Below are 25177 nucleotides of genomic sequence, written 5' to 3'. Positions count from 1 at the left end.
TTTGTGTTCTTCAATGTGTTCTTGCTGATGGATTTCGTTTTGATTCACAAGGGGAAAATGTCAGTCCATTAACTTGTCTTTACAAATCTGTAATGAAAAGCCTGATAGACTGTACTCATAACCAGAGCCGTTAAACGGTTTATGATATTACAAATAAACTTTCGTTTACACCGGACATCTGCCGAGTCTCATCTTTAGTCTCCAACCTCTGTTTTACCTCTCCATAATCCTCAGATAGGGTCCGAACCTTTAAAATCTCAAAAACCCTCTTCTCCAAGTGTTCCTTCTACTCGTTAGTATGGTAAGGTATCATCACTCTCTAAGTGGATCCTAATCGGTGGCACCATCCCCAAAGCGTCCTTTGTTCAGAGCTGATCAAACACTTACCGGTGGTACTCAATAAATGGTAAATTGTGTCAATCAATGTTTGCAGATCGAATTTAAATCTTTTTCACTGGTTGATCTGGTCACTAATTCAGGTGTAAGTTTTGGAAACTGGGCTTTGAAAAGTGTAACTCTATCATAATCAGTCGTCCTAAGAACATTTCTGGAAAGTTTATTGCCCTTGTATCCAATTGTAAGTGCGTCTTCCTTTACCAATTGCAGTTTACACTTGAGATAACATTATTCTCATCTCCATATATCATCCGTCATATTCCAAGTTTGCACCGAACATCTGCCGAGTCTCATCTTCACTCTCCAACCTCTGTTATCCTCAGATAGGGCATCCACCTCTTAAACCTCAGGCAATGCCGTTGAACTTCTGGTATACAAAACAAAATTAAATGTTATTTACCTGCATTTCCTGAATAATCACCGACTGTGACTTAGAAGCAGCGTCTCCAATAATGAATCTTTTGTATGCAGCTTATTTCTGTGTATTATATTTGTCAAGCATATCTATTCTCAGTTCGTATTTTCCACTTGCTGTCAGGGTATGCATGTAACTGTTACCTTAAACAAAATGAAAGTACACATTTACAAAATGAAAGTACACATTTATTCGAAACAACAATGACTAACTCAAAATCAAAATACAAACAACCGAAAAAATAACATTTTAAAATTGCCCCAAACGAATAAACGGATATGATGCTTTAAGGGTATGAATAAACTTTCACATACATTTTTCTGTTGATTCTATCTTCCCCATGACACCACTGAATATATCATTTGTTTTAAATACGCAGAGCTTGAGTTGGATTACTTTTTCGTCTTTCAATGTAAAAAAAAATATATAAAAAAACATTAATATTTTGTATGTTAATTAAAACATAACATCATTACTTAGGAAGTGTTCCAACCAGCTCTTCGATAACCGAGAAAAGAACATTAAATGTTTGTACTGTCAATTCAGAATTTTTACATGCATTTGTTTTGCAACTTTTAAGATCCATTGATTGTTGAAATTTTTATAAATTTATTACAAAATAAACAGTTCAGAAACATACACATTTTTAAATTGATATAACTTACATTATTAGTGTAACTTACACGTAAACTCAACACAATTATGTTCCCAATATTAAAACTGAATGTTTACATGTAGTTTTAGTCATGTTTTGTCTACATAAAGTCGATAGTCAATGTACGCCTTGTGTGGATTAAATGTATACAAAAAAGTCTTTAGAACATAAATTTTACCATTTTATTTTTTAAGAAATGTTTTTTTTTAATAAAATAAGTATTTTTAACAATCATTAATAAAATTATTTTTTTAAACTCGATATATTGCTTTGTTTATAAAAAAAAACAACCTTCAGGTAACTGTATAAATCTTTTTCAAAAAATGTATGAGTCAATTCGTTTTTTTAACTGCTAAAATTACTAAATAAACTTACTGAAAGCTGAAGAGCTGTCGAATTAATGTATTTTAATACATGTAATATTAGGGGTAAAATTAAAAAGGTACTTTATATCAAGAATATATCACCGAATATACATAAATTCCAGAGTTCACATAATGCCTAAAATTATGTTCGTCAATAGGATGAATAATCATCATCAGATTTCAGGAAATAAGCTTAATGTCTGAAAATTTCAGGCAATATCTTAATGCCTAGGCCTTAGCTTATGCTCAGGCCTTACCTTATTGCCTAGAATTAAAGTTAAGTTAAAAAAACGAATTAACTCATACATTTTTTGAAAAAGATTTATAGTTACCTGAAGGCTTTTTTTCCTCTAAATCTACAGGGCCGTATTAGGGTAGAACCGTGGAGATACCATACTGCATCTGCAAATTTCGACCCTCGCGTTCCAAGTTTGCGCCGAATATTTTTAGAGTCTCATCCTCACTCTCCAACCTTTGTTTTACCTCACCACAATCCTCAGATAGGGTATCCGACTCTTCAAAAACCTTTAAAAACCTTCCTCTCCAAATCTTTACACCACTCTTCAGCCTTATGCTTCTCCTGGTCAATCTCCATTTCACCAACACATTTTGTTCTAAATCAAAAATTTCCAAATAGAATTGAGGACAATAACATTTTACTTGTTTAATGTTTATGTTATTGAGCCTGGTGACTTAAACATGTTTGTTGAGTATATTACTCACGATGCAAACAAACCGGTTATTGTTACATAAGGCTTAATTATTATACTAGTCTTTTGTATATGTCTGCACATTTTACCAGGACTGATGTATTGCTCACTTGCAGCATTAAAATTGAACAATTCTTACGGTTTGTACATCAAAAATGCTGTATATCGTATTTAAATCTTTTTTGCTAATTAATCTATAAGTTTAAGGCTTGAAGAATACCTCTGTATCTATGGTTTCCATCTATTATGACAATCTTGGTTTTCCTAATTCCCTTGTCCATTAATTCTTTTTTTATCCATAAGGTCTAGCCATAGCATGTAATGTTGGACCAGAACATGGCAAATCAACTGAACCTAATTAATTCTTGGGCCAAAGTGTTAACCCGTTCTTGATTTAGCTGCCAAACCCATCATTGATTCTCGAATATGTTCTATGTCCACTGCAACCTGGCCACAATATTTTTTTTATTTAAACCTCGTTTTGAATGTAACATACTATTAATGGGGAAACACGGTTGGATTCTTAAACATGTTTTAATCTTGCCCTAAACGAATAAACTGATGATGCTTTTAGAGTATTTTTAAACTTTAACACACAGGTTCTGCACATTCTATCTCCTCAGTAACACCACTAAACACATTATTTGCTCTAAATAAGCTGAGCTTGAGGAAGATTACTTTTTTCGTCTCTTTTGGTGTTCCAACCTGCTCTTCGATAACAGATATAAGAATATTAAATGAATATACTGTCAATTCGGAATTTTGTTCATGCATTTCTCGGGTCAGTAGTCCTTGGTAGCTCAAAGGACTCTACCAAAGGGGAAGGAACAATCTCTACACGACACAAACTTTCAACATGAAATAAAATGTTTGAAAAAATATGAAAATTTTAATCAAATTTGTGTTCTTCAATGTGTTCTTGCTGATGGATTGCGTTTTGATTCACAAGGGGAAAATGTCAGTCCATTAACTTGTCTTTACACATCTGTAGTGAAAAGCCTGATAGACTGTACTCATAACCAGAGCCGTTAAACGGTTTATGATATTATTACAAATAAACTTTCGTTTACACCGGACATCTGCCGAGTCTCATCTTCAGTCTCCAACCTCTGTTTTACCTCTCCATAATCCTCAGATAGGGTCCGAACCTTTAAAATCTCAAAAACCCTCTTCTCCAAGTGTTCCTTCTACTCGTTAGTATGGTAAGGTATCATCACTCTCTAAGTGGATCCTAATCGGTGGCACCATCCCCAAAGCGTCCTTTGTTCAGAGCTAATCAAACACTTACCGGTGGTACTCAATAAATGGTAAATTGTGTCAATCAATGTTTGCAGATCGAATTTAAATCTTTTTCACTGGTTGATCTGGTCACTAATTCAGGTGTAAGTTTTGGAAACTGGGCTTTGAAAAGTGTAACTCTATCATAATCAGTCATCTTAAGAACATTTCTTGAAAGTTTATTGCCCTTGTATCCAATTGTAAGTGCGTCTTCCTTTACCAATTGCAGTTTACACTTGAGATAACATTATTCTCATCTCCATATATCATCCGTCATATTCTAAGTTTGCACCGAACATCTGCCGAGTCTAACCTTCACTCTCCAACATTTGTTATCCTCAGAAAGGGGATCCACCTCTTAAACCTCAGGCAATGCCGTTGAACTTCTGATATACAAAACAAAATTAAATGTTGTTTACCTGCATTTCCTGAATAATCACCGACTGTGACTTAGAAGCAGCGTCTCCAATAATGAATCTTTTGTATGCAGCTTATTTCTGTGTATTATATTTGTCAAGCATATCTATTCTCAGTTCGTATTTTCCACTTGCTGTCAGGGTATGCATGTAACTGTTACCTTAAACAAAATGAAAGTACACATTTAACAAAATGAAAGTACACATTTATTCGAAACAACACTGACAACTCAAATTCAAAATACAAACAAACGAAAAAACAACATATTTTATAATTGCCCAAAACGAATAAACGGATATGATGCTTTAAGGGTATGGATAAACTTTCATATACATTTTCTATGGTCACTTGGTCTTCTCCCGACCGGCAGTAAAACTCTTGCCGAATTGGGGCGTCCGTTTGGTTGTGCGGGAAGTATAAAGTTCGCAGTCACGTCCGGTCAGAAGATGGACGTTAAATCCGATGCCTCGTGTAAAGAGAGTGCCACGCTCTTTGCACGTTAAGAACCTTTGCAACAACTCTTTGAGGGGTCCGTAGGTGGCCTGTGGCAAGGCAAAATTTCTGTCCCTATCCAATATACCCTCATTTTCCAGTGGCAGTCCAAATTTCCCCGACCATCATCCCAGATGGCCTCTATTGTATCAACCTACCTATTGTATTTATTGTGAACTTGTTCTCGTCCTGAAGATGCATGAAATATTTGCCACTGGACGTTAAGCAACCAACAATCAATCAATCATATACATTTTCTGTTGATTCTATCTTCCCCATGACACCACTGAGTATATTATTTGTTTTAAATACGCAGAGCTTGAGTTGGATTACTTTCTCGTCTCCCAATGTAAAAAAATATATAAAAAAAACATTAATATTTTGTATGTTAATTAAAACATGATATCATTACTTAGGAAGTGTTCCAACCAGCTCTTCGATAACCGATAAAAGAACATTAAATGTATGTACTGTCAATTCAGAATTTTTACATGCATTTGTTTTGCAATTTTCAAGATCCATTGATTGTTGAAATTTTTATAAATTTATTACAAAATAAACAGTTCAGAAACATACACATTTTTAAATTGATATAACTTACATTATTAGTGTAACTCTGTACACGTAAACTCAACACAATTACGTTCCCAATATTAAAACTGAATGTTTGCATGTAGTTTTACTCATGTTTTGTCTACGTAAAGTCGAAAGTCAATTAATTTACGCCTTGTGTGGATTAAATGTATACAAAAAGTCTTTATAACATAAATTTTACAATTTATTTTTAAAGAAGAAATGTTTTTTTCTATAAAATAAGTATTTTTATCAATCATTGATAAAGTTCTTTACCGATTTTTTTTTAAACTCGACACATTGCTCAAATATATGAGTTAATTCGGTTTTTTAACTGCTAAAATTACTAAATAAACCTACTGAAAGCTGAAGATCTGTCGAATCAATGTATTTTAATACATTTAATATTAGGGATAAAATTATAAAGGTACTTTATATCAAGAATAAATCACCGAATATACATAAATTGCAGAGTTCACATATTGGCTAAAATTATGTTCGGGAATAGGATGAATAATCATCATCAGATTTCAGGAAATAATCTTAATGTCTGAAAATTTCAGGCAATAACTTAATGCCTAGGCCTTAGCTTATTGCCTAGGATTTAAACTTAATGCCTGATTTGCCGCTAACATTTATATATATATCCGGAATTTGCCCCTCTTACTGGTGGAAAGCCATTGATACGTCTTATAATTTCATTTAGTCTTTGACCAAAAGGTATACGTATATACGTCGGCATCTAATGATCTGTTATAATATGTTTTGTTGTGTTATCGAGACATAATTTTTAAAATACTGCAAATCATCCAAATTGCTTTTGTAATTGCAAGAAAAGTTGTCTGAAAAATTTGTAAGATTAACATTTCACCTATATTTAATATCTGAACTTTTGTTTTACCTCACCACAATCCTCACATAGGGCATCGAACGCCTCTGTTACCTCAAGAACCTTCCTCTCCAAAGCGTCTCACCACTCGTCAGCCTTATGCTACTCATGATCCCAAGTCAAGAAAAGGTCATCCTCCTCATTGTTGAAGACTAAGTCTTGCTGATCTACCTCCTCGAAAACTACTGTAAAATTTTCAACAGTGTCATCTAAAATATCGAATGTCTCCTTCCTCAAGTATCAATGATGAACACTATGCAACACGAGGTGCTTCCACCATTGACAGCTCAGAGTCAGCAGCTCTTGGAAGTTTCGGCGACTGCTCCACAGAGACTGTTACACTCTTTACACGACACTCTTTACACGACAATAAGCTTGAACCTTGGATGAACTGCTGTCTAGCTCAACACATGGTATAACCAAAGGGCCATACGGTCAAAGAACTTCTAAGTCGACGAGTTATCTCATCATACATAATATACAAATCATTTTTTCCCCTATTTGATTGCTTTTGTAAATGCGTTTCGCCTTAGAATATACAAAAATAAACAAGTTTTCTTGTTATTAATAAACAACAATATTTAAGTCACAAATCATCTTGGACTTGTATTGTTTTTAGTTTAAAATGGCAACACAACATGCACAATGTCATTCTCCTTATTGTCCAAGACCAAGTCGTGCTGATCTACCACAACGAACACTGCTGTAATTTTTTAACATATTAACTAAAAAGGAAATTTTTCCTTCCTTCAAATAGCAATGATGAACGCCATACAGCACGAGGTGACTTCATCAAAGACTGCTCAGAGTCATCAGTCATTGGTAATCTATGCGACTCTTTCTCATGAAATGTTACTCTCCCTACACGACACAAATACTGAACCTGGGGTTAACTGCTGTCTAGCTCAACACATGGTCTAACCCAAGGACCATATGGTCAAAGACCAACTAAGTCGACGAGTTCTCTCACCATACACAATATACAAATAATTTTTTCCTATTTTATTTCTTTTGTAAATGTGTATCGTCTTAAAATAAAAAATATTATTATTATTAATAGACAACAATATTTATGTCTCAAAACTGGTTTACAATCTTTCATCTAGACTTGTATTGTATTTTTGTGTAAAATGGCAATAAAGGCTCTAAACAGACAAACTGTAAGATAAACATTTCACCAATATCAAATATAACCACACAATAAATTCTTAATCCGATATCTTTTAAATTAACTAGATCATGCTAATCAGTAAAGACCTGGTCAACTTGTAATTCACCTTCGCATTTTTCTCTAAACCCATAGGGCCACAGCAATATAAAACCATTGAGATAACATTCTGCATTTGCACATTTTGACCCTCATGTTCCAAGTTTGCGCCGAACATCTTCAGAGTCTCATCCTCACTTTCCAACCTTTGTTTTACATCACCACTGTCCTAAGATATAACAGTATTTAGATAGAACAGGGTATTCGCCTCCTCTGAAACCTCAAGAACATTCCTCTCCAAAATTTCACACCACTTTTCAGCCTTATGCTTCTACTGGTCAATCTCCATTTCACCAACACATTTTTTTCTAAATCAACACGGCCATAGCAAGGTAAAACCATATAGATAACATAATTCATCTGCGAAGTTTGCGCCGAACATCTGAAGAATCTCATTCTTACTCTCTAACCTTTGTTTTACATCACCACTATCCTAAGATAGGGTATTCGCCTCCTTTAAAACCTCAATAACCGTCCTCTCCAAATCTTCACACCACTCGTCAGCCTTATGATACTCCTGATCCCAAGTCGAGAAAAGTCGTGCTAATCTGCCTCCTCGGAAACTGCGGTAAAATTTTCAAAGTGTCATCTAAAATATGGAAGAGCTCCTTCCTCAAATAACAGTGATAAACACAATGCAACACGAGGTGCTTCCACCATTGAGCGCTCAGAGTCAGCAGTCCTTGGAAGTTTCGGCGACAAAAATATAATTTGCATGTTATTAATAAACAACAATATTTAAGTCACAAATCATCTGGGACTTGTATTGTATTTAGTTTAAAATGGCAACAAACTGGCATTCACCTTATTGTCAAAGACGAAGTCGTGCTGATCTACATCCTCGAAAACTGCAGTAAAATTTTTTAAGTGTCATCTAAAATATGGAATGTCTCCTTACTCAAATAACAATGATGAACACAATGCAACACGAGGTGCTTCCACCATTGACAGCTCAGAGTCAGCAGGCCTTGGCGTACTTAATTATAATCCTGGTACCTTTGATAACTAATTGGACCTATGATTAATATCTGAACGACACAACAAATGCTTAATCTAGGAATTCCTCAAACTTTATGACCTGCCTCATGCATTATTTGTGTTTCCGGCTTTTTAGTTTAAACGTAGTTTGTTTATAGCATTTGTTTTAGTCGATTTTTTATCACGTCTTCCTTAATCGTCTGCCCTTAACGTTTTGAGCTATCAGCCAGTCAAATTACGATACATTACTCTAATCAAGGTTAAATACATTTCTCACATATTACAGATGGTAGTTATTCATAATCAGAAAAAACAAATAACATCATATTCATCAAATTTAGATTCAGTAACATAGTATAGGATAAAATAAACTAAACACAAAAATATTAACTAGCTGAAACCCACCTGCACTTTTATTTTTTTCATTTTAAATTACAGTTTTGAATACTTACTTAATTATCACTTATATATATATTAAAAAATTTAAAGATTTTTACCACACATAGAGAATCAACTCCTTCTTAACAGCTATATCAGTTGTTTCATCAACCATTACAGTGTAGAAGGGTGAATCTTTAGGTCACAGATAAGTGGAGTCTGTACAATATATTTGAATGACAGCAAAGCTTGCTGGATAAATCTTTCAGAAGTGTAATTTGCATTATCTCCAACCATCAAGGCATTCAGAACATCAACACCAAAGTCTTTGCCTGTCAAGTGTTGGTATAATAGATGTTTAGGCCTAGCACAGCACAATAATTCATTCAAAAACATTTTTTCTTGAAATATGTATCTTGAAATAATATTAATTGGAAAGAGACATTGTTATAAGTACTGAAAATCAAACTTACAAAGATTCATCAAAGAAACATAGTTGGTTGTATGTGCACAATCAATACAAGCACTTGATTGCTAATTCGATTGCCATCTCATATAAGTTGACTTCCTTCTCAACTGCTGTGGCAAGACTGGTGTAAGCAAGAACTCTTTCCCCTTCAAAAGCAACAGCTTCTGTATGTGTCTTACTGTGTGTGCCCATGTCTAAGAATACTTTTACGTACCATCCATGAGCTAGGCAAATAAACCCATGCAGCTTTCACTAGTATACTCTTTTTGGGTCTCCTTTGATGTTTGTACACAAGTTACATTTCATTCCTTTTGAAAAAGAATTAATTCAAAATATTTATTCAGTTTGTTTGATTTCATCATTGACGATGTAGACGGAGGTGTGTTCTCCTTTTCATTTGAAGTCATTGGTGTGGAAAAAAATCCATCATCTGCCATTCGCCTTCTGACGCATGGATTTACGATCGATGTTCTATAATCATTATATTTCCAAAACAGTGAGTTTGATCGAGACAAATTTAACTTGCAAACAACATTTTTTTCAATTTCCTGTATTATAAATCACTCCTCGTTGTCTTTAATCTAACTTTTTTTTTCATGTACAAATACTCTCATTCATAATTTTCATCGTAAATATATTCAAAAAATGTATTCAAATTTATCACGTGTATTCAACACGTTCTTTGGTCGTGTAAAAATAAATTCTTCTCGACAAATGAAAACAAATCGTTATTTAAAGGATCATTTTTTGCACAGAAGTTTTTAAAAACTTTATTTTCTTCTCAAAATATCTATCTTCCTGAAGAATTAACGCGCTGCGGAAGTAAGTATTGAGGGACAGCGGCCACTTAAGGCGCTGCGGAAATAACGAAATTATTTTGAAGGCGCAGCGGGACCACAGCGTCATATTGGCCTGGAAAGATACCCTATCAAAGAAAAAAGGAAGCGAAAGTATTATTTTAAATACACTTCTTATCTATAGTATTATTCTTTTCTTCTTTTTTCAAAGAACCTAAGTAGTCGAACTACTGTATCACTACCCAGTCAACACTAATGCTGTGAGTTTGACTCCAACACGGAGCCGGTGTGTTCGACCCCGATCTTAATAAACACGAATATCCAAGGAGTGAGGGATTACGGTCAAGGGTTAGGGTTAGGATTATCAGTATTCCTACCAAAGGCCATTGGCTTTGCCCGGCAAATCCGGCTTCAAAAACATTGATAAGGACCGGTATGAAATAGCACAGAAGTGTTGAAAGTGGCATTAAACAAAAACAATCAATTAATACTTTTTTTATATACGACCGCAAAAATTAAAAAAAAATGTTTGTTCGTATATTGGTATCATGTTATCGTCGTCGTCGTCAAGCTATACAAAATACTAAAATTAAAAACCCAACAATTCTCAAAATTTTATATGTAATGAGGAATTTAAAAATTCTTCTGAAAGAAATACTATTTCTATGGGTTCCGAGTCATGTTGAAATCCTTGGAAACACATCTGTAGACCTTGAGGCAAAGCATGCCCTGGGTGACCCTTTATCTAACTGTGATATACCATATACTGATTTTAAATCTAATATTAGAGAATATGTTTTTAATATTTTAAAAAATGAATGGAGTAAAAAAGATGATAATAAATTGCACGAAATTAAACCTAATTTAGGCAAACCTTTTAATAATATTATGTGCAGAAAAGATCAGTGTGTTATTACTAGATGTCGTATTGGGCATACTAGAATAACACACGAGTATCTTTAAAAAAATGAAGATGAACCACAATGTGTTCCTTGCAACTGCAAGTATACTATTAAACATGTTTTAATTAATTGTATTGACTTTGCTGATATTCGTAAGAAGCATTTCAATGTCAATAATATGTATGATTTATTCAATAATGTTCCATTTACAAATATTGTTGCATTTTTAAAAGAAATTGGAATTTATAATAGAATATGAAAATGTTATTATATTTAAATCGTTTTTAATTTTTATCACGTTATTTTACTGTTGATTTTTATTTGTATATAATCAATTTGCTTTAGTCAAGCATTTTAGTATATTGAAGGACTTTTTGTCTTATTTTAAAAATATGCTTTAAATTGTAAAAATATTCGAATTAGCTCTCGCCGTGATATAGCCTTTTTGTGCTAATGCGGCGTAAAGCAACCAACAATCAATCAATCGTCGTCGTCGTCAGCGTCGTCTAAAGACAGATGTTTTCGGATAAGAACTTTAGTATAAGTAAATAAAAATCAATAAAATTTTAACTCAATGTGTATAACCACTAAATGAAGGTTGGGATTGATTTAAGGGCTTATGTCTACAACTGTTTAGGAATTAGGGACCAACAAAGTGGCCCAAATAAGCATTTTTAGTGTCCAGACAATAACTTGTGTTAAAGTGTAATAACCTCACTAAAATTATTCCACAAGTTTCCATAATGCAAAGGAATGGTTAAGGGGGTTATGGCTCAAACCAGATAGTAATTAGGGACAATAAAGAGGAAAACCAAGGGTTTTTCTGGTTAAAGGACAAATGAGACAATTTAAAAGCAGTGTAAGGGAAGTAACCCAAATCAGTTTAAAGAACACTGTTTGATTACCTCCATTACACTGCTTGTAGATTATGTTTGAGAAATAATGATTGTCTTGAAATGATTAGCTGTCAATTTATTTTTAGCAGTTACTATTATTCAATTTTAATTTTAGCCACGACTATGTATGTCATTTTATATTTTAACTAGAACACACCCGTGATATCGCAGGTCCGTGACTGAATTAAAGTATATAACTATGCGCAAACCTTATTTTAGTATTAGTATTGTTTTCTGATAAAGTCATGCCGATTATAAGATACATAGTTTTCTCTGCTTTCAAATCTTTCTGTTTGAACCCGTCGAACTCGAACTTATTTATCAATTATTGATAATATTAATTATTTGGAAAACAAAAGGTCCTGGAATGGAGTACTTTTTAATCAACAGCATTGTCCTATATTAGTTATAGTAAAGTTGAATTCTTTGATTCGCTGTTTTACGTCATGCCCGCTAACAAATTGAAAAATGTACCTATACGCCTTATTTTAGTCCAGATTTTTAGTATTCGTATTGTTATCTTAGAAAGTCTAACTGATTAAAATACTACAATAGGTAACAATTTGACAATTAAGTAGTGTCAACCCTGTGATTATGACCCGTGTAATACTATATAGCATATTAATCCTGAATACACCGTTTGGTGGTGCGCCTGTCAGATGCGGAACGTACAGATAAGGTAATCGGTAACAAGTGAATATACTAATGGTCTCGGTATCGGACTCAACCCGGAACTTCTTAATTATTGGCAATATTATTTACGTGGAAAACAAAAGGGCCTGGAGTGGTGTAATTTTTAATCTACACCTTTGTACTATATTAGTTATATATAAAGTTGAATTTTTTGATTCGTCGTTTTTACGTGATGACGGCTGACAAATTGGACCTCGTAATTTTAGTATTATAGAAACTTTTATGATGCATTGAAAAGTTAAATTATGGTTGCAAACTCCATTAGAAATTTGAATTGAGATACTGTCCATATCTTGAGGGAAAGATTTTTTGGGGGGAATAAGGGAAGGGGGGGGGTAAAAAAATGGAAGGGGACATTTTTTCTCATTTCAGATTTCAGAAATTTAAAGAGAATTTCTTGAAATATTTTTAAATATTCAACAGCATAGTGTATAGGATAAAAGCAAAAAACTAACTAAGGTAAAATTATTTGTTTTGGGGGAAAAAAAGGGGGGCAATTCGCAATAGCATAGTGTATTGCACAAAAGCAAAAAAAAAATAATATAAATTCAAATCTTATAACCAATGTGTAGTTATTTATTTTTATATGAAACACATTTGCACAGGTGGTACCTACCAATCAGACACCAAATAAGGAGAATGTGAGCAGCAGTTGGCAATGTGTGGCAATAAACACTGTTAATAAACAAAACCCATACAGTGTCAGAATGTGAGCAGCAGTGGGCAATGTGCGGCAATAAACACTGATAATAAACAAAACCCATACATTGTCAGAATGTGAGCAGCACTTGGCAATGTGTGGCAATACACACTGATAATAAACAAAACCCATACAGTGTCAGAATGTGAGCAGCAGTTGGCAATGTGCGGCAATAAACACTGTTAATATACAAAACCCATACAGTGTCAGTGTATGCAGCAGTTGGCAATGTGCGGCAATAAACACTGATAATAAACAAAACCCATACAGTGTCAGAATGTGAGCAGCAGTTGGCAATAAACACTGTTAATAAACAAAACCCATACAGTGTCAGAATGTGAGCAGCAGTTGGCAATGTGCGGCAAAAAACACTGTTAATAAACAAAACCCATACAGTGTCAGAATGTGAGCAGCAGTGGGCAATGTGCGACAATAAACACTGATAATAAACAAAACCCATACAGTGTCAGAATGTGAGCAGCAGTTGGCAATGTGCGGCAATAAACACTGTTAATATACAAAACCCATACAGTGTCAGTGTATGCAGCAGTTGGCAATGTGCGGCAATAAACACTGATAATAAACAAAACCCATACAGTGTCAGAATGTGAGCAGCAGTTGGCAATAAACACTGTTAATAAACAAAACCCATACAGTGTCAGAATGTGAGCAGCAGTTGGCAATGTGCGGCAATAAACACTGTTAATAAACAAAACCCATACAGTGTCAGAATGTGAGCAGCAGTTTGCAATGTGCGGCAATAAACATATTTAAGTTAGAATTTGAATCCTTCCGTTCTTTGAAAATTTAACCTAACAGGAATCACACCCTTTCATTTAAAGTCCGTATAAATAAATGGACCACAATGACTTGTGTTTTCGCAAGAAACATACGCAGGATTAAATATCAAATTTTAAGGCATATATTCCCCTAGATAAATAAAGTTAAATGCATTTGATGGACATTTTATCTATTTGTTATGAACCTTAACATAGATCATACTATAAACAAAATCAGTGTAAATCAATTTCTTACATATTACAATGCCATGATAAGAACTATACATAAAACGTAGATAAGAACATGTCCCTCCGTCCATTATGAAGTACTTATACATATACGGTAAGAGTTTACTGTGCTTTATCATTTCAAAAATATTTTCACACATTGAAATACAAAATGTACAGGAAAGTCAAATTTGTATTATTTTAACCACAATTAAGGGGATTTTACTTCGGGTTTTAGCAACTTCTGTCTTATGTTTGATGGTAGTTTGCCTGGTGCAAGGCAACACTTATGTCCCTATCCCATATACACTAATTTATCAGTGGCATTCCAAATTTCTCCGACCATCATCCCGGACGGCCTCTATTACAAGACCTACCTATTGTATTTATTGTTAACTTGTTCTCGTCCTGAACATGCATGACATATTTGCCACTGGACGTTAAGCAACCAACAATCAACAATCAATTTATGTTTGATGACCTGTCGGAAATTATAAAATAAATTACACGAAACATTGTACATTTGTTCACCAATCATTTTTTTTTTCTTATCGTCCAGTGTCAAATATTCCATAAATGATCAGGACGAGCAATCAATTTTGACACACGTACGAATGTGTTTTTTCTAGGTACTCTCATTTGATTTGTTGGTTTTTTTTTGGTACTAAAATTGATACTTCAATAAATAGAAAAATAACAAAAATACCAAAATTCAAGGCAAATTCAAAACGGAAAGTCCTTTATAGAATGGAAAATTCAAAAGCTAAAATGGATGGAAAATAACTGTCATATATCTGACTTGGTACATACTAATGTAGAACATGGTTATCTAAAGGGGTCGTCAATGTCATAAACAAGTGACTTAGTTTGTGCCTTTAAGGTGGTACCCAACACTTTCACTAAAATTAATTTGGCTCGTTTAATTTTCATATAATTTTGACAAAGTATTTACTTTGACCCTTTAACAAAAATATAAAAAATTCAAAAAAATTGAACCAAGCGTTTTATCAGAAAAATTACACTGGTTATATAGCAGTTTGACAAACACTAATTTTGATCATTAAGAAGCTTTATATTGCCTTCACAACGCAACGTAATTAAAACGTTTAGCTGATATTACAGAGTTATCTCCCTGTAGTGTTAGGTACCACCTTAAACATAAGGTTTTAGTTCTTTTCCTTCACCTTTTCGCTCTTTGTCCGATTTGAAGCTGTAATTTTGATAACGTTTGATCTAATATTAAACTAGCTTTCATGTATACTTTGTTCATCATCAATAGTGGTGTAGTAATAGGCCGATTCAGAATCCCAAGGACTATGGTTTATTCAATTGATTTTACCCCAAAGTGAAAATAATGTAACTCCATTGGTTTATTTTCAATGGTTAGGACGTTTTTAACCAATTACGCCGCTTTGGTGTACACTTATGAACATATTATCCAGAATACATTAGATGCTGAAACGGCGAATTGTGGCTGTACAGGATTATGTTTTGTTTCCTCTCCGTTTTTTTCTATTTCTATACATGTCAATTTATATTGCTTGAATGACATTTGGAAACTTTTTTGTCTGTTTACAACTTTGATACGCTTGCTGTATTCTCTACCTTCTTTAAAACTAAAAATGTATATCATTTTTCGTAACGGTTATGATTTTTTAATTCTGTTGTAGTTGTTTTACTGTTTGTCCTTTGCTGGAAGTGTGCAGGTAACGTATTATTATAATTAGTTGTTCTATCAAATGGATGCCAAATTAATTTTAGTCAAGGTGTTGGGTGCCACCCTAAGGAATGTACATTTTTTAAACTAAATCCTTACGCTTTACTAAAGCGTCGTGGAAAAAAAAACTGGAAACTCAAATAGCATCAAGATGTAAAAATGAAGATGTGGTATGATTGCCGTTGAGACAACACGCCACAAGAGATCAAAATTACACAATGATTAACAACTATAGGTCACCGTACGGCATTCAACAATGAGCATAGCCCATACCGCAAAGTCGGATATAAATGGCCCCGAATTGACAATGTAAAACAATTCAATCGAGAAAACTGATGGTCTTTTTTTTCCAGTTAATGAAACAACATAGTTCTTTGAATTGAAAAGAAATAAAATATATTGACTTCCGTTTGTAAAATGCATTCCGGTTACCTCACATATGTTCAGAAAAATAAGAAAAACAATGAATATCAAGTATCTTTAGAACAACAGGTTTTACGATGTGACAATTAAAATAGTACTCGTTTATAAACATGTCTGAGACATTGTTTTGATATTAAGAAGGTACACTAAATGTTTGAGTGTACTTTAAACCTGTTGTTAAACATTATGATAGTGGTCAATGAACTAAACAACATTTAGTGGTGACATCGGTTTACATGGTACATGTATTTGACCTCAGATGACCTTTATTCGTTTATATCAAGACTAGTACATTATCTAAATTTAGTAAGTCAGAATGTGTTATCCTACGTCATAGTACCGATTTACCCCCAGATTATAGATAATGCCAACTTGAGTGAGGTTATTTGATAGCATAACAATTAACCAAATATATTTCCATTTGAGAATTAAATGCATTTTTTTATATTTTAAAAGCGTTAAATCACAGTTCCGCACTTCATATTAAAAAAAGTTTACACGATCAACGCTTTTTAACCCTAGAAATTATGCCAATGATTCAACTCTTATTATTACATGTTTATTCTACAATCACGAAAAAAAGTTACATATCGAGTTGTTTGATGTTTTTTTTATCTATGCATAATTTATTTAATTAAGGTTAGCACGTGTAGTCATAGCTATGTATTCTTATATATCATCTATTAATTAACTAGATGCAGTAACATGTTATTCTTGTAAAAATTTACCTCATCCGGCTGACTGTGGGGATATTGTGGAATGTGGAGCGCACGAGGTATTGGTATTATTACTGTATAGATAGTTTCGTATCATTATTACTGTATAGATAGTTTCGTATCATTATTACTGTATAGATAGTTTCGTATTATTATTACTGTATAGATAGTTTCGTATCATTATTACTGTATAAATAGTTTCGTATCATTATTACTGTATAAATAGTTTCGTATCATTATTACTGTATAGATAGTTTCGTATCATTATTACTGTACAAATAGTTTCGTATCAGCTTAGGTTTGAAGAAGAAGAAAAACCAAAATGGTCAACATATGAAAAAGAAGATTTGGTATGATTGCCAATGAGAAAACTTTATCATCATATCCCAAACAAAAGTGGCGGTCGTCCTACCAGCTTTACGACAATAAAATATCTAAATTCTCGGTAAACATGTCCAAACGTCCAGCCGACCGTGCAACGTTCAACAAAAGCAGCGTCTGTTTATTTTAGTATTTATCAGATGCTTAAGGATGTTCGCTGCTCAGTTTCAAAATAAATAACTTTTCATAAAACTAGTATGTATTGATAGGGAATAAATTGAGGATTCAAGAAAGCAAAAAAAAATATAGGGGTCAATGTGCTTGTTTTCGAGATATAAGCCATTGAAATTTTGGCGGGTAAATGTTCTCTCTTGATTTTGCAATGCGTTATCATTGACCAGTTAAAGTTCTCAAATACTATTAAAAAATAAATAAAATTTTATAAGACTTATACAAATGACTTATTAATATACATGTAAAAAAAATTTAAAAAGAAAAATGGGGGTTCATGGGGAAACATTTTTAAGGCCTTTAAATGAATAAAACCAGAGGATTCCGAAAATCTGACAAAAATTCCAAAACATGACAAGCAGACATCCTTAATTGTTGCGAAAGTTTAAAACAGCGTTAATACTACAAACATGCGCAGACAGATCCAATACTTCAAATATGCGTAAACAGAGTCTATACTGCTAACATTCGTAGACACATTTATACTACAAATATGCGTTGAAAGTCAATACTACAGACATGCGAAGACATAGTCAAAACTAATAGCATGTGTACACATAGTCAATACTACAAACATGCGTAGACAGTCAATACTAGAAACTACGTAGACATAGTCTATACTACAATCATGCGTACACATAGCCAATACTACAAACATAAGTAGAAAGAGACAATACTACAAACATGCGTAGACATAGTCAGTACTACAAGCATGCGTAGACATAGTCAATAATACAAGCATGCACAGAAAGAGACAATACTCCAAACATGCGTAGACAAAGTCAATACTACAAACATGCGTAGACATAGTCAAAACAAGAAACATGCGTAGACAGTCAATACTACAAGCATACGTAGACATATGCAAAACTACAAACATGCGTAGACATATGCAATACTACAAACATGCGTAGAAAAAGACAATACTATAAACATACGTAGACATAGTCAATACTACAAGCATGTGTAGACATAACCAATACTACAAGCATGCGTAGACATAGTCAATACTACAAATATGCGTAGTCTTAGTCCATACTACAAGCATGCGTAGACATAAGCAATACTACAAACATGCGTCTACTTCTTATCCTTTCCTGCAGTATGGAACTTCAATCGCTATTATTGATTTATTTATTGATTTTTTTTTTAACCCTTAAAAAACATAAAAATTACTATAGAAACAGAAAAGGAAAAACGAAATGATTAGAAAAAGTTAAAGTAAAAATAAAAATAGCATACGCATTTGCATATAACAAGTGTCTACAACCGGCCTTCTTATTTTGATGATATTTACTATTTCAGATATGTAGAACAGAAAAGGTTATTTCGCCAGATGGAATAACAACATTCAATTCCATGTGCTTTGATCGAGATGTACGTAATTATAATGTTCATTCATGTCTTTAATTTCAATTAAACAGAATCATGTCAGAAAATATTCGGGTAAGATATTCCGAAAAATGAACGATGCCACTTGTATGTAATGTTGAACACCAAGTAAAATAGTTTAATTAGTGAAATCAGATAGTTATGACACCACATCATGCCATTACAAGACAAATCAACGTTTATTTTCATTTTCCCTTTTCGGGCCTTTTATAGCTTACTATACGGTATGGGCTTTTGCTCATTGTTGAAGACCGTATGGTAACCTATAGTTGTTAATTTCTGTGTCATTTTGGTATCTTGTGGAGAGTTGTCTCATTGGCAATCATACCACATCTCCTTTTTTATATTTGTTTTACTAATACAGTTTGATGTCTTCGGTAAATTTAAATCATGTGTTCAAAGCTCATTATTCCCCTTTTTTCGTGTTAATTGTTAACATGCAATCTGCAAGTTTTCATTCTATAATTTACGTTTATAGTGAAATTGTAATTTTGTTCCCAGTTCGTCTGTCCCAATTTTACTACCCTCTTTATGTTGTATCATTATTTGATATACATTTAACTATTCCAGCAATGTAACCCGTTATCAATCGGTTTGGGTAAAAGACAGAATATAGTCGGTTTGAGTAAAAGACAGAATTCAGCGATCACATGTCGCCATTGTTGTGATACGTCATTCTGCAATAAAGATTTATGTGATGTACCAAAACGTAAGTATATTTTTATACTTTCAATTTAAACTAAAATTCGAATACACTTCTGTTTATTAGGCTAATTTCCATTCGAAAATTTAACAAATTTTAGAAAAACAGTTCCGCGACACACACCATAGTTAATAAGCTCGTTTCAAATTTAATGCGTCAGACGCGCATTTGGTCTTCAAAAGACCCACCAGTGACGCTCAAATCATAAAAGTGAAAATGCGAAATAAAGTACGAATTAGGAGCACTTTTGAGGAACAAAATTCCAAACGGTTTTGCCAAATACAGCTAAAAAAACTAACGTACAAGTTTGTGTATTACATATTATAGTAGAAAGCGTCTGTATTGTTTATTTTCATTGTTTTCTGTATTATATGTAAATCGTGTTTAATGTTTGTAAATAAACTCATCATAGATACCAGGATCAAAATTTTATATTTACGCCAGTGGTCCATATCGGCATTTACTGTATTATGTGTAAATCGTGTATAATGTTGGTAAGCCATTGGTCCATATGGGCATAAAATATTTTTAAAGTAGTATGCAATGCAATAACTCAACAAATGCACAGATAATCGAATACTATGACTGTATATAAATGCCAATATATTTTATTTCCTGCAGAAGAACATGGCATCCGTTGCCTTAGCTGTAATGATGTACTCAAACCTTCAGACTGTAAAAAAGTGGAGATTTGTTCACAAGATTCTGTAAGTTGTTTTTGTTCATAACCCCTTCTTCTTTCAATCTAATCGGAACATCAGTAGAACCCTCGCCAAAGTAGGGCGTGCGTTTGGCTGTGTGGGATGTATCAAGTATGCAACAACGTCCGGTCAGAATGGGGACCTCGTGCGAAGAGAATGCAACGTTCTTTGCATGTTGAAAGTCATTGCTGACCCTTTAACATGCATGGAATATTTGCCACTGAACTTTAAACAACCCAAATTTAATCAATCAATTACATTATACACATGTTTTATATGAGTATGTTAGTTTAATTTAATAACAACATTCGAAAGTTATCTTTCTCTTCAAACTGAAATGTTACATTCGTAATGACACGTCCTTCCACATAAAAATGTGTAAGGTAGAGAAAACAAAAACTTGATACAAAATTGGTTTCATGGTCTTACCATAAAAATGTAATATAAGAATTGAGTGGTTCTTTAATTTATTGATAGAGCTGTAATAATGTTCATCGTGTACACTTTTTAAAATAATTCCGCGCTTCAAACAAAATGTGCTCCGGCCAACACTTTTTCACCCCAATAAAATTAAAAAAGAAGCATTCATTTCTTAAGGAAATTATAATCCTTATAGTAGCTGAAGAATAATGAAAATGCCATAGTTAACTAGTTGTGAAACTTTACAACATAGAAACGAGCAGCTCTTTGTAAGTTAATAACATTTAATTAACATCAGTACTGGCAGATGTTAACCTACGAAAACCTCAGCAGTACATTACTTGGCTTGGGACAGGTACTAGAACATACAAAATATCGTCTGGTTAAGCAAGTTTGTAAGTGCTCAACCACCCGCTAACATAGAACAAAAGGAAAAAGGGGTGAAGTAGCAAACAAATAATTTTAACGGACTATATATGAGGTATGGAATTAGCTCATTTTTGAAAGCCGTACGGTGACCTATAGTTGTTATTTCTGTGTCATTTTGGTCTTTTGTGAAGAGTTGTCTCATTAGCATCCATTCCACATCTTTTTTATTATATATTAATCGGAAAGAGTTTAACATATCAAATCGTTATTTAACACAAACACAGCATTTGTTTCAAGTGAAACATTTAAAATCGAGTTGATTTGTACTAGATATGCATGAACAATTTGCTACTGGATATAAAAAACCACTTTGCTATTTTTTTTCCATTTCAGCAATGCTACACACAAGCCTTTAGATTTAATGATGAAACTCGATATAGATTAGGATGTGCACCAAAGAATGTAAGCAAAAACATTAAGATTATCAATATATAACTTAATTTTGGATGTAATGCGTCTTCTGATTGGCTGGCGTTGGTTTGTTTATCAGCTCATAAATATAATTTAGTCATGTGACCGTGACATCATCAACGTTTTTCTCATGGTTTACCGCGGTTGAAAATTGAATTTTGAATTAAATTATAAGAAATAACTGTAATATTTTTTCTGTTCGAAATAACATAAAAAAAAAAAATGTGGTGCAAATGTTAAAATAACCCGCTTCGGGGGTTATTCAGTGTGCAACACATTTTTTATGTTATTTCTTCATAGACAGAAAAAAATATTACAGTCATTCCTTAAATAATAACAAAATTATTGATGAAATACAAAAAGCATCACTTCTGCAAGAATATATGAATGTTTTATTACATTGCTCTCCATCAATGAGGGTGTCACTGGGGTTTATGAAGTAAAGAACAATGGATACATGTGCAGAATAAAGGGTATAACACATACAGAGAATTTTGCGTTGCTTATATATAAAGAATATAAAAAAACAGGTTAACTTTAGAAAGAATAGAGAAAACTGGTAAACATTGAAGAAAACAGAAATGAAAGACACTCCATTTAGACCCCCTTCCTTTGTGTCAGTATTTTTTAATTCCGCAGCCTATTTTGAAATCTCAAAGATAATCACATAACATGTTTTGGACTTACCGTATGGCGGATTATTTTCACAGGTGTAAAACTTCGCGATTTTCATTGAATAAGGTATACGAAATATTTTGGCGGAATCAAAACTTTTATCAAGACTTTTGCATGTACACTTATAATTGGCGAAATTTAATTTGTCGATTTTGTTCTATCCGCGAAAATAAGAGTAAATTTACACCCCGCGAAAATAACCCGCTATGCGCTATATGAACCTTTAAAATAGGATAGATATTTCAAAGAGACAGCAGCCAAACGACGTAAGTTATAAATAGAGTATTTGATTTAACGTGATGTTTTATTCTTAATTAACATATACATTTATTTGTGGCATTACATTTAAACAAACAACAAAATATAAAATAAACTGCATACAAAAAAAGATAAGTGATACAATTAACATATTATTAAAGATGGGCGAAAGATACCAGAGAGACATGCAAACTCATAGATCGAAAATAAACTTGTATTTTAATCCATCTGACGAGTTAAGCCTTTTCCAACTGATTTTTATAATTCGTTCTTATGTTGTACTGTTACACCAGGTAAGGGGGACTGAGATCCTGCTAACATGTTTAATACCGCCACATTCTCTACGTATTTGCCGCCCAAAAGGGTGACTGGGGAATAGAAATATGGTCTCTTGGTCTTCTTCCGACCGGCAGTAAAACGCTTGCCGAAGTGAGGCGTCCGTTTGGCTGTGCGGGATGTATCAAGTTCGCAGTCACGTCCGGTCAGATTGAGGACGTTAAATCCGATGCCTCGTGTAAGGAGAGTGCCACGCTCTTTGCACGTTAAAACCCTTGCAACAACTCTTTGAGGAGTCCGTAGGTGACCTGTTGCAAGGCAAAATTTCTGTCCCTATCCAATATACCCTCATTTTCTAGTGGCAGTCCAAATGTACCCGACCATCGTCCCTGGTGGCCTCTATTATAACAATACCTACCTGTAGTATTGTGAACTTGTTCTCGTCCTGAATATGCATGAAATATTTGCCACTGGAGTTAAGCAATCAACAATCAATGTTACACCATTGTCCCAGGTTAGGAGGGCTGTGATCCCGCTAACATGTTTAACACCACCACTTTCTCTACGTATATGCCTGTCCCAAGTCAGAAACTTGTAATACATAATTGTTTTTCGTTCATTTTTTGTACATAAATTAGGCCGTTAGTTTTCTCGTTTGAATTGTTTTACATGGTAATTTCAGGGCTTTTCATAGCTGACTTTATACGGTATGGGTTTTGGTCATTGTTAAAGGCCGTACAGTGACCTATATTTGTTAATTTATGTGTCATTTTGGTCTCTTGTGGAGAGCTGACTCATTGGCATTCTTTTTTTTTATATTGACAACACCTATAATGGTTTGCTTTTGCGAATTGTGACTTGAATGGAGAGTTGTCTCAATGGCACTCATACCACATCTTTTTAAATGCACTTCAATGGAATTTATCAACTTAAAATATTTTGTTACAGTATTGTGCTTCAAACACTACATCTAATGGAACTGTTACCACTCCGACACCAGGCAATACACCTATACCTGTTGTAGGCAAACGACAGCAGTCATTTAAAGATATTTTTGGAACGCCTTGTGCAATGGGTTGTCAAACTGAGTACTGTAACAGGGAGCTTTGTGAAAATGGTGAGACTATATAATCAATAAATATAATCTTACTTCTTGTGCCCCAAAAGACTGGAGAATAGAAATATTTTTACTAATGTCCAACCGGAAATAAAACTTGTCAAAGTGAGGTGTTCGTTTGACTGTGCGGGGTATATTAAGTACGACGCCACTTCCGATCAGAATATAGACGTTAAATTCGATGCCCTGTGAAGAGAGGACACAATTCGAAAACCCTAAGTGTTTTCAATGTAAGCAGTTAATTATCAGAAAATTAGCCTGTCAAGGATATTTCATGTCAGCACTTTATAACAGACAGCTAGGCCGGTAAAATAGCCCTTACCATATAATGACCTTAAGGAGGTAGACCTAGGTTAAGGGAAATAACTCTTAAAATCATCAGTTCGTTTGTGTCAACAATTTTCATAAATATATTCTAAGCTTCTAGGTTACATAGATTATTTCCAATCTGTTTCAGGTAAATGCTTAAAAAACATTGATGAAACTTGACTTTAACAAACACATAACTGATTTAAAGAGTTATCTCCCTGAACCAAGGTCTACCACCTTAAAAGGCCCTTGCATGACACAATATAAAACAAGACATGGAGCAACCAATGACAACCACTGAATTACAGGCTACTTAAATTGGGACAGCACATATAAAGTTAGGATACCGGTTAAAATTTCCTTGTGAGTGATAAATCCATGTTAATGTAAACTTATTGAAATACCCTAGTTGTGTTTCAGGTACTAGTGCCACTGGTTGCCATCTTTTAAAAACACCCTCCTCAGACAATTGTGAAGATATCGATACATATGGCTGCATATTAGTCATTTCTGTAGCTTTGAAAAATGGTGAAAGCGCATGCGCTATGCCTGATATTCGGAACTATTTCTGCCCAGAGACATGTGGAATATGCCGTGAGTATTAAACAATTACAAATATTTGATTATATACAAATTTTTATTTTGTATTTATAGTTTTTGACATGAATGAGGGCCCTCATGGGGTTTTTGATTATGTGATTACTTGGCCGTTTTTTTAATGATTATTTGATTATTAAGCCAAATATTTCATGATTATTTGATTACCTAGGACTGTATTTTTAGTTTATGATTATTTGATTA

The 25177-nt window shown here is 33.6% G+C and overlaps 1 protein-coding gene across 1 annotated transcript; it reads left to right on the top strand.

The window, feature by feature from the left end:
- Positions 1-15907: 15907 nt before the first annotated feature.
- Positions 15908-24996, top strand: LOC139495557 (uncharacterized). The gene is made up of 8 exons (XM_071283824.1): positions 15908-15983; positions 17113-17192; positions 18991-19062; positions 19648-19786; positions 20402-20487; positions 21664-21732; positions 23899-24067; positions 24797-24996. The coding sequence occupies exons 3-8, from the start codon at positions 19045-19047 to the stop codon at positions 24979-24981; spliced, it is 666 nt and encodes a 221-aa protein (XP_071139925.1). The 5' UTR covers positions 15908-15983; positions 17113-17192; positions 18991-19044; the 3' UTR covers positions 24982-24996.
- Positions 24997-25177: the final 181 nt, after the last annotated feature.

Source organism: Mytilus edulis, chromosome 11 (assembly GCF_963676685.1).
Source record: "Mytilus edulis chromosome 11, xbMytEdul2.2, whole genome shotgun sequence".
NCBI classification, from domain to species: Eukaryota; Metazoa; Mollusca; class Bivalvia; order Mytilida; family Mytilidae; genus Mytilus; species Mytilus edulis.
The sequence above is the reverse complement of the archived record's forward strand: the minus strand, read 5'-3'. Positions and strand labels throughout refer to the sequence as shown.

Bases quoted from the DNA above. Each gene is read 5' to 3' on its own strand.
- LOC139495557 (XM_071283824.1), top strand. The intron at 19,787-20,401 runs GTAAGTATATTT...TATTTCCTGCAG, and splicing joins TTTATGTGATGTACCAAAAC to AAGAACATGGCATCCGTTGC. The intron at 20,488-21,663 runs GTAAGTTGTTTT...TTTCCATTTCAG, and splicing joins AGATTTGTTCACAAGATTCT to CAATGCTACACACAAGCCTT.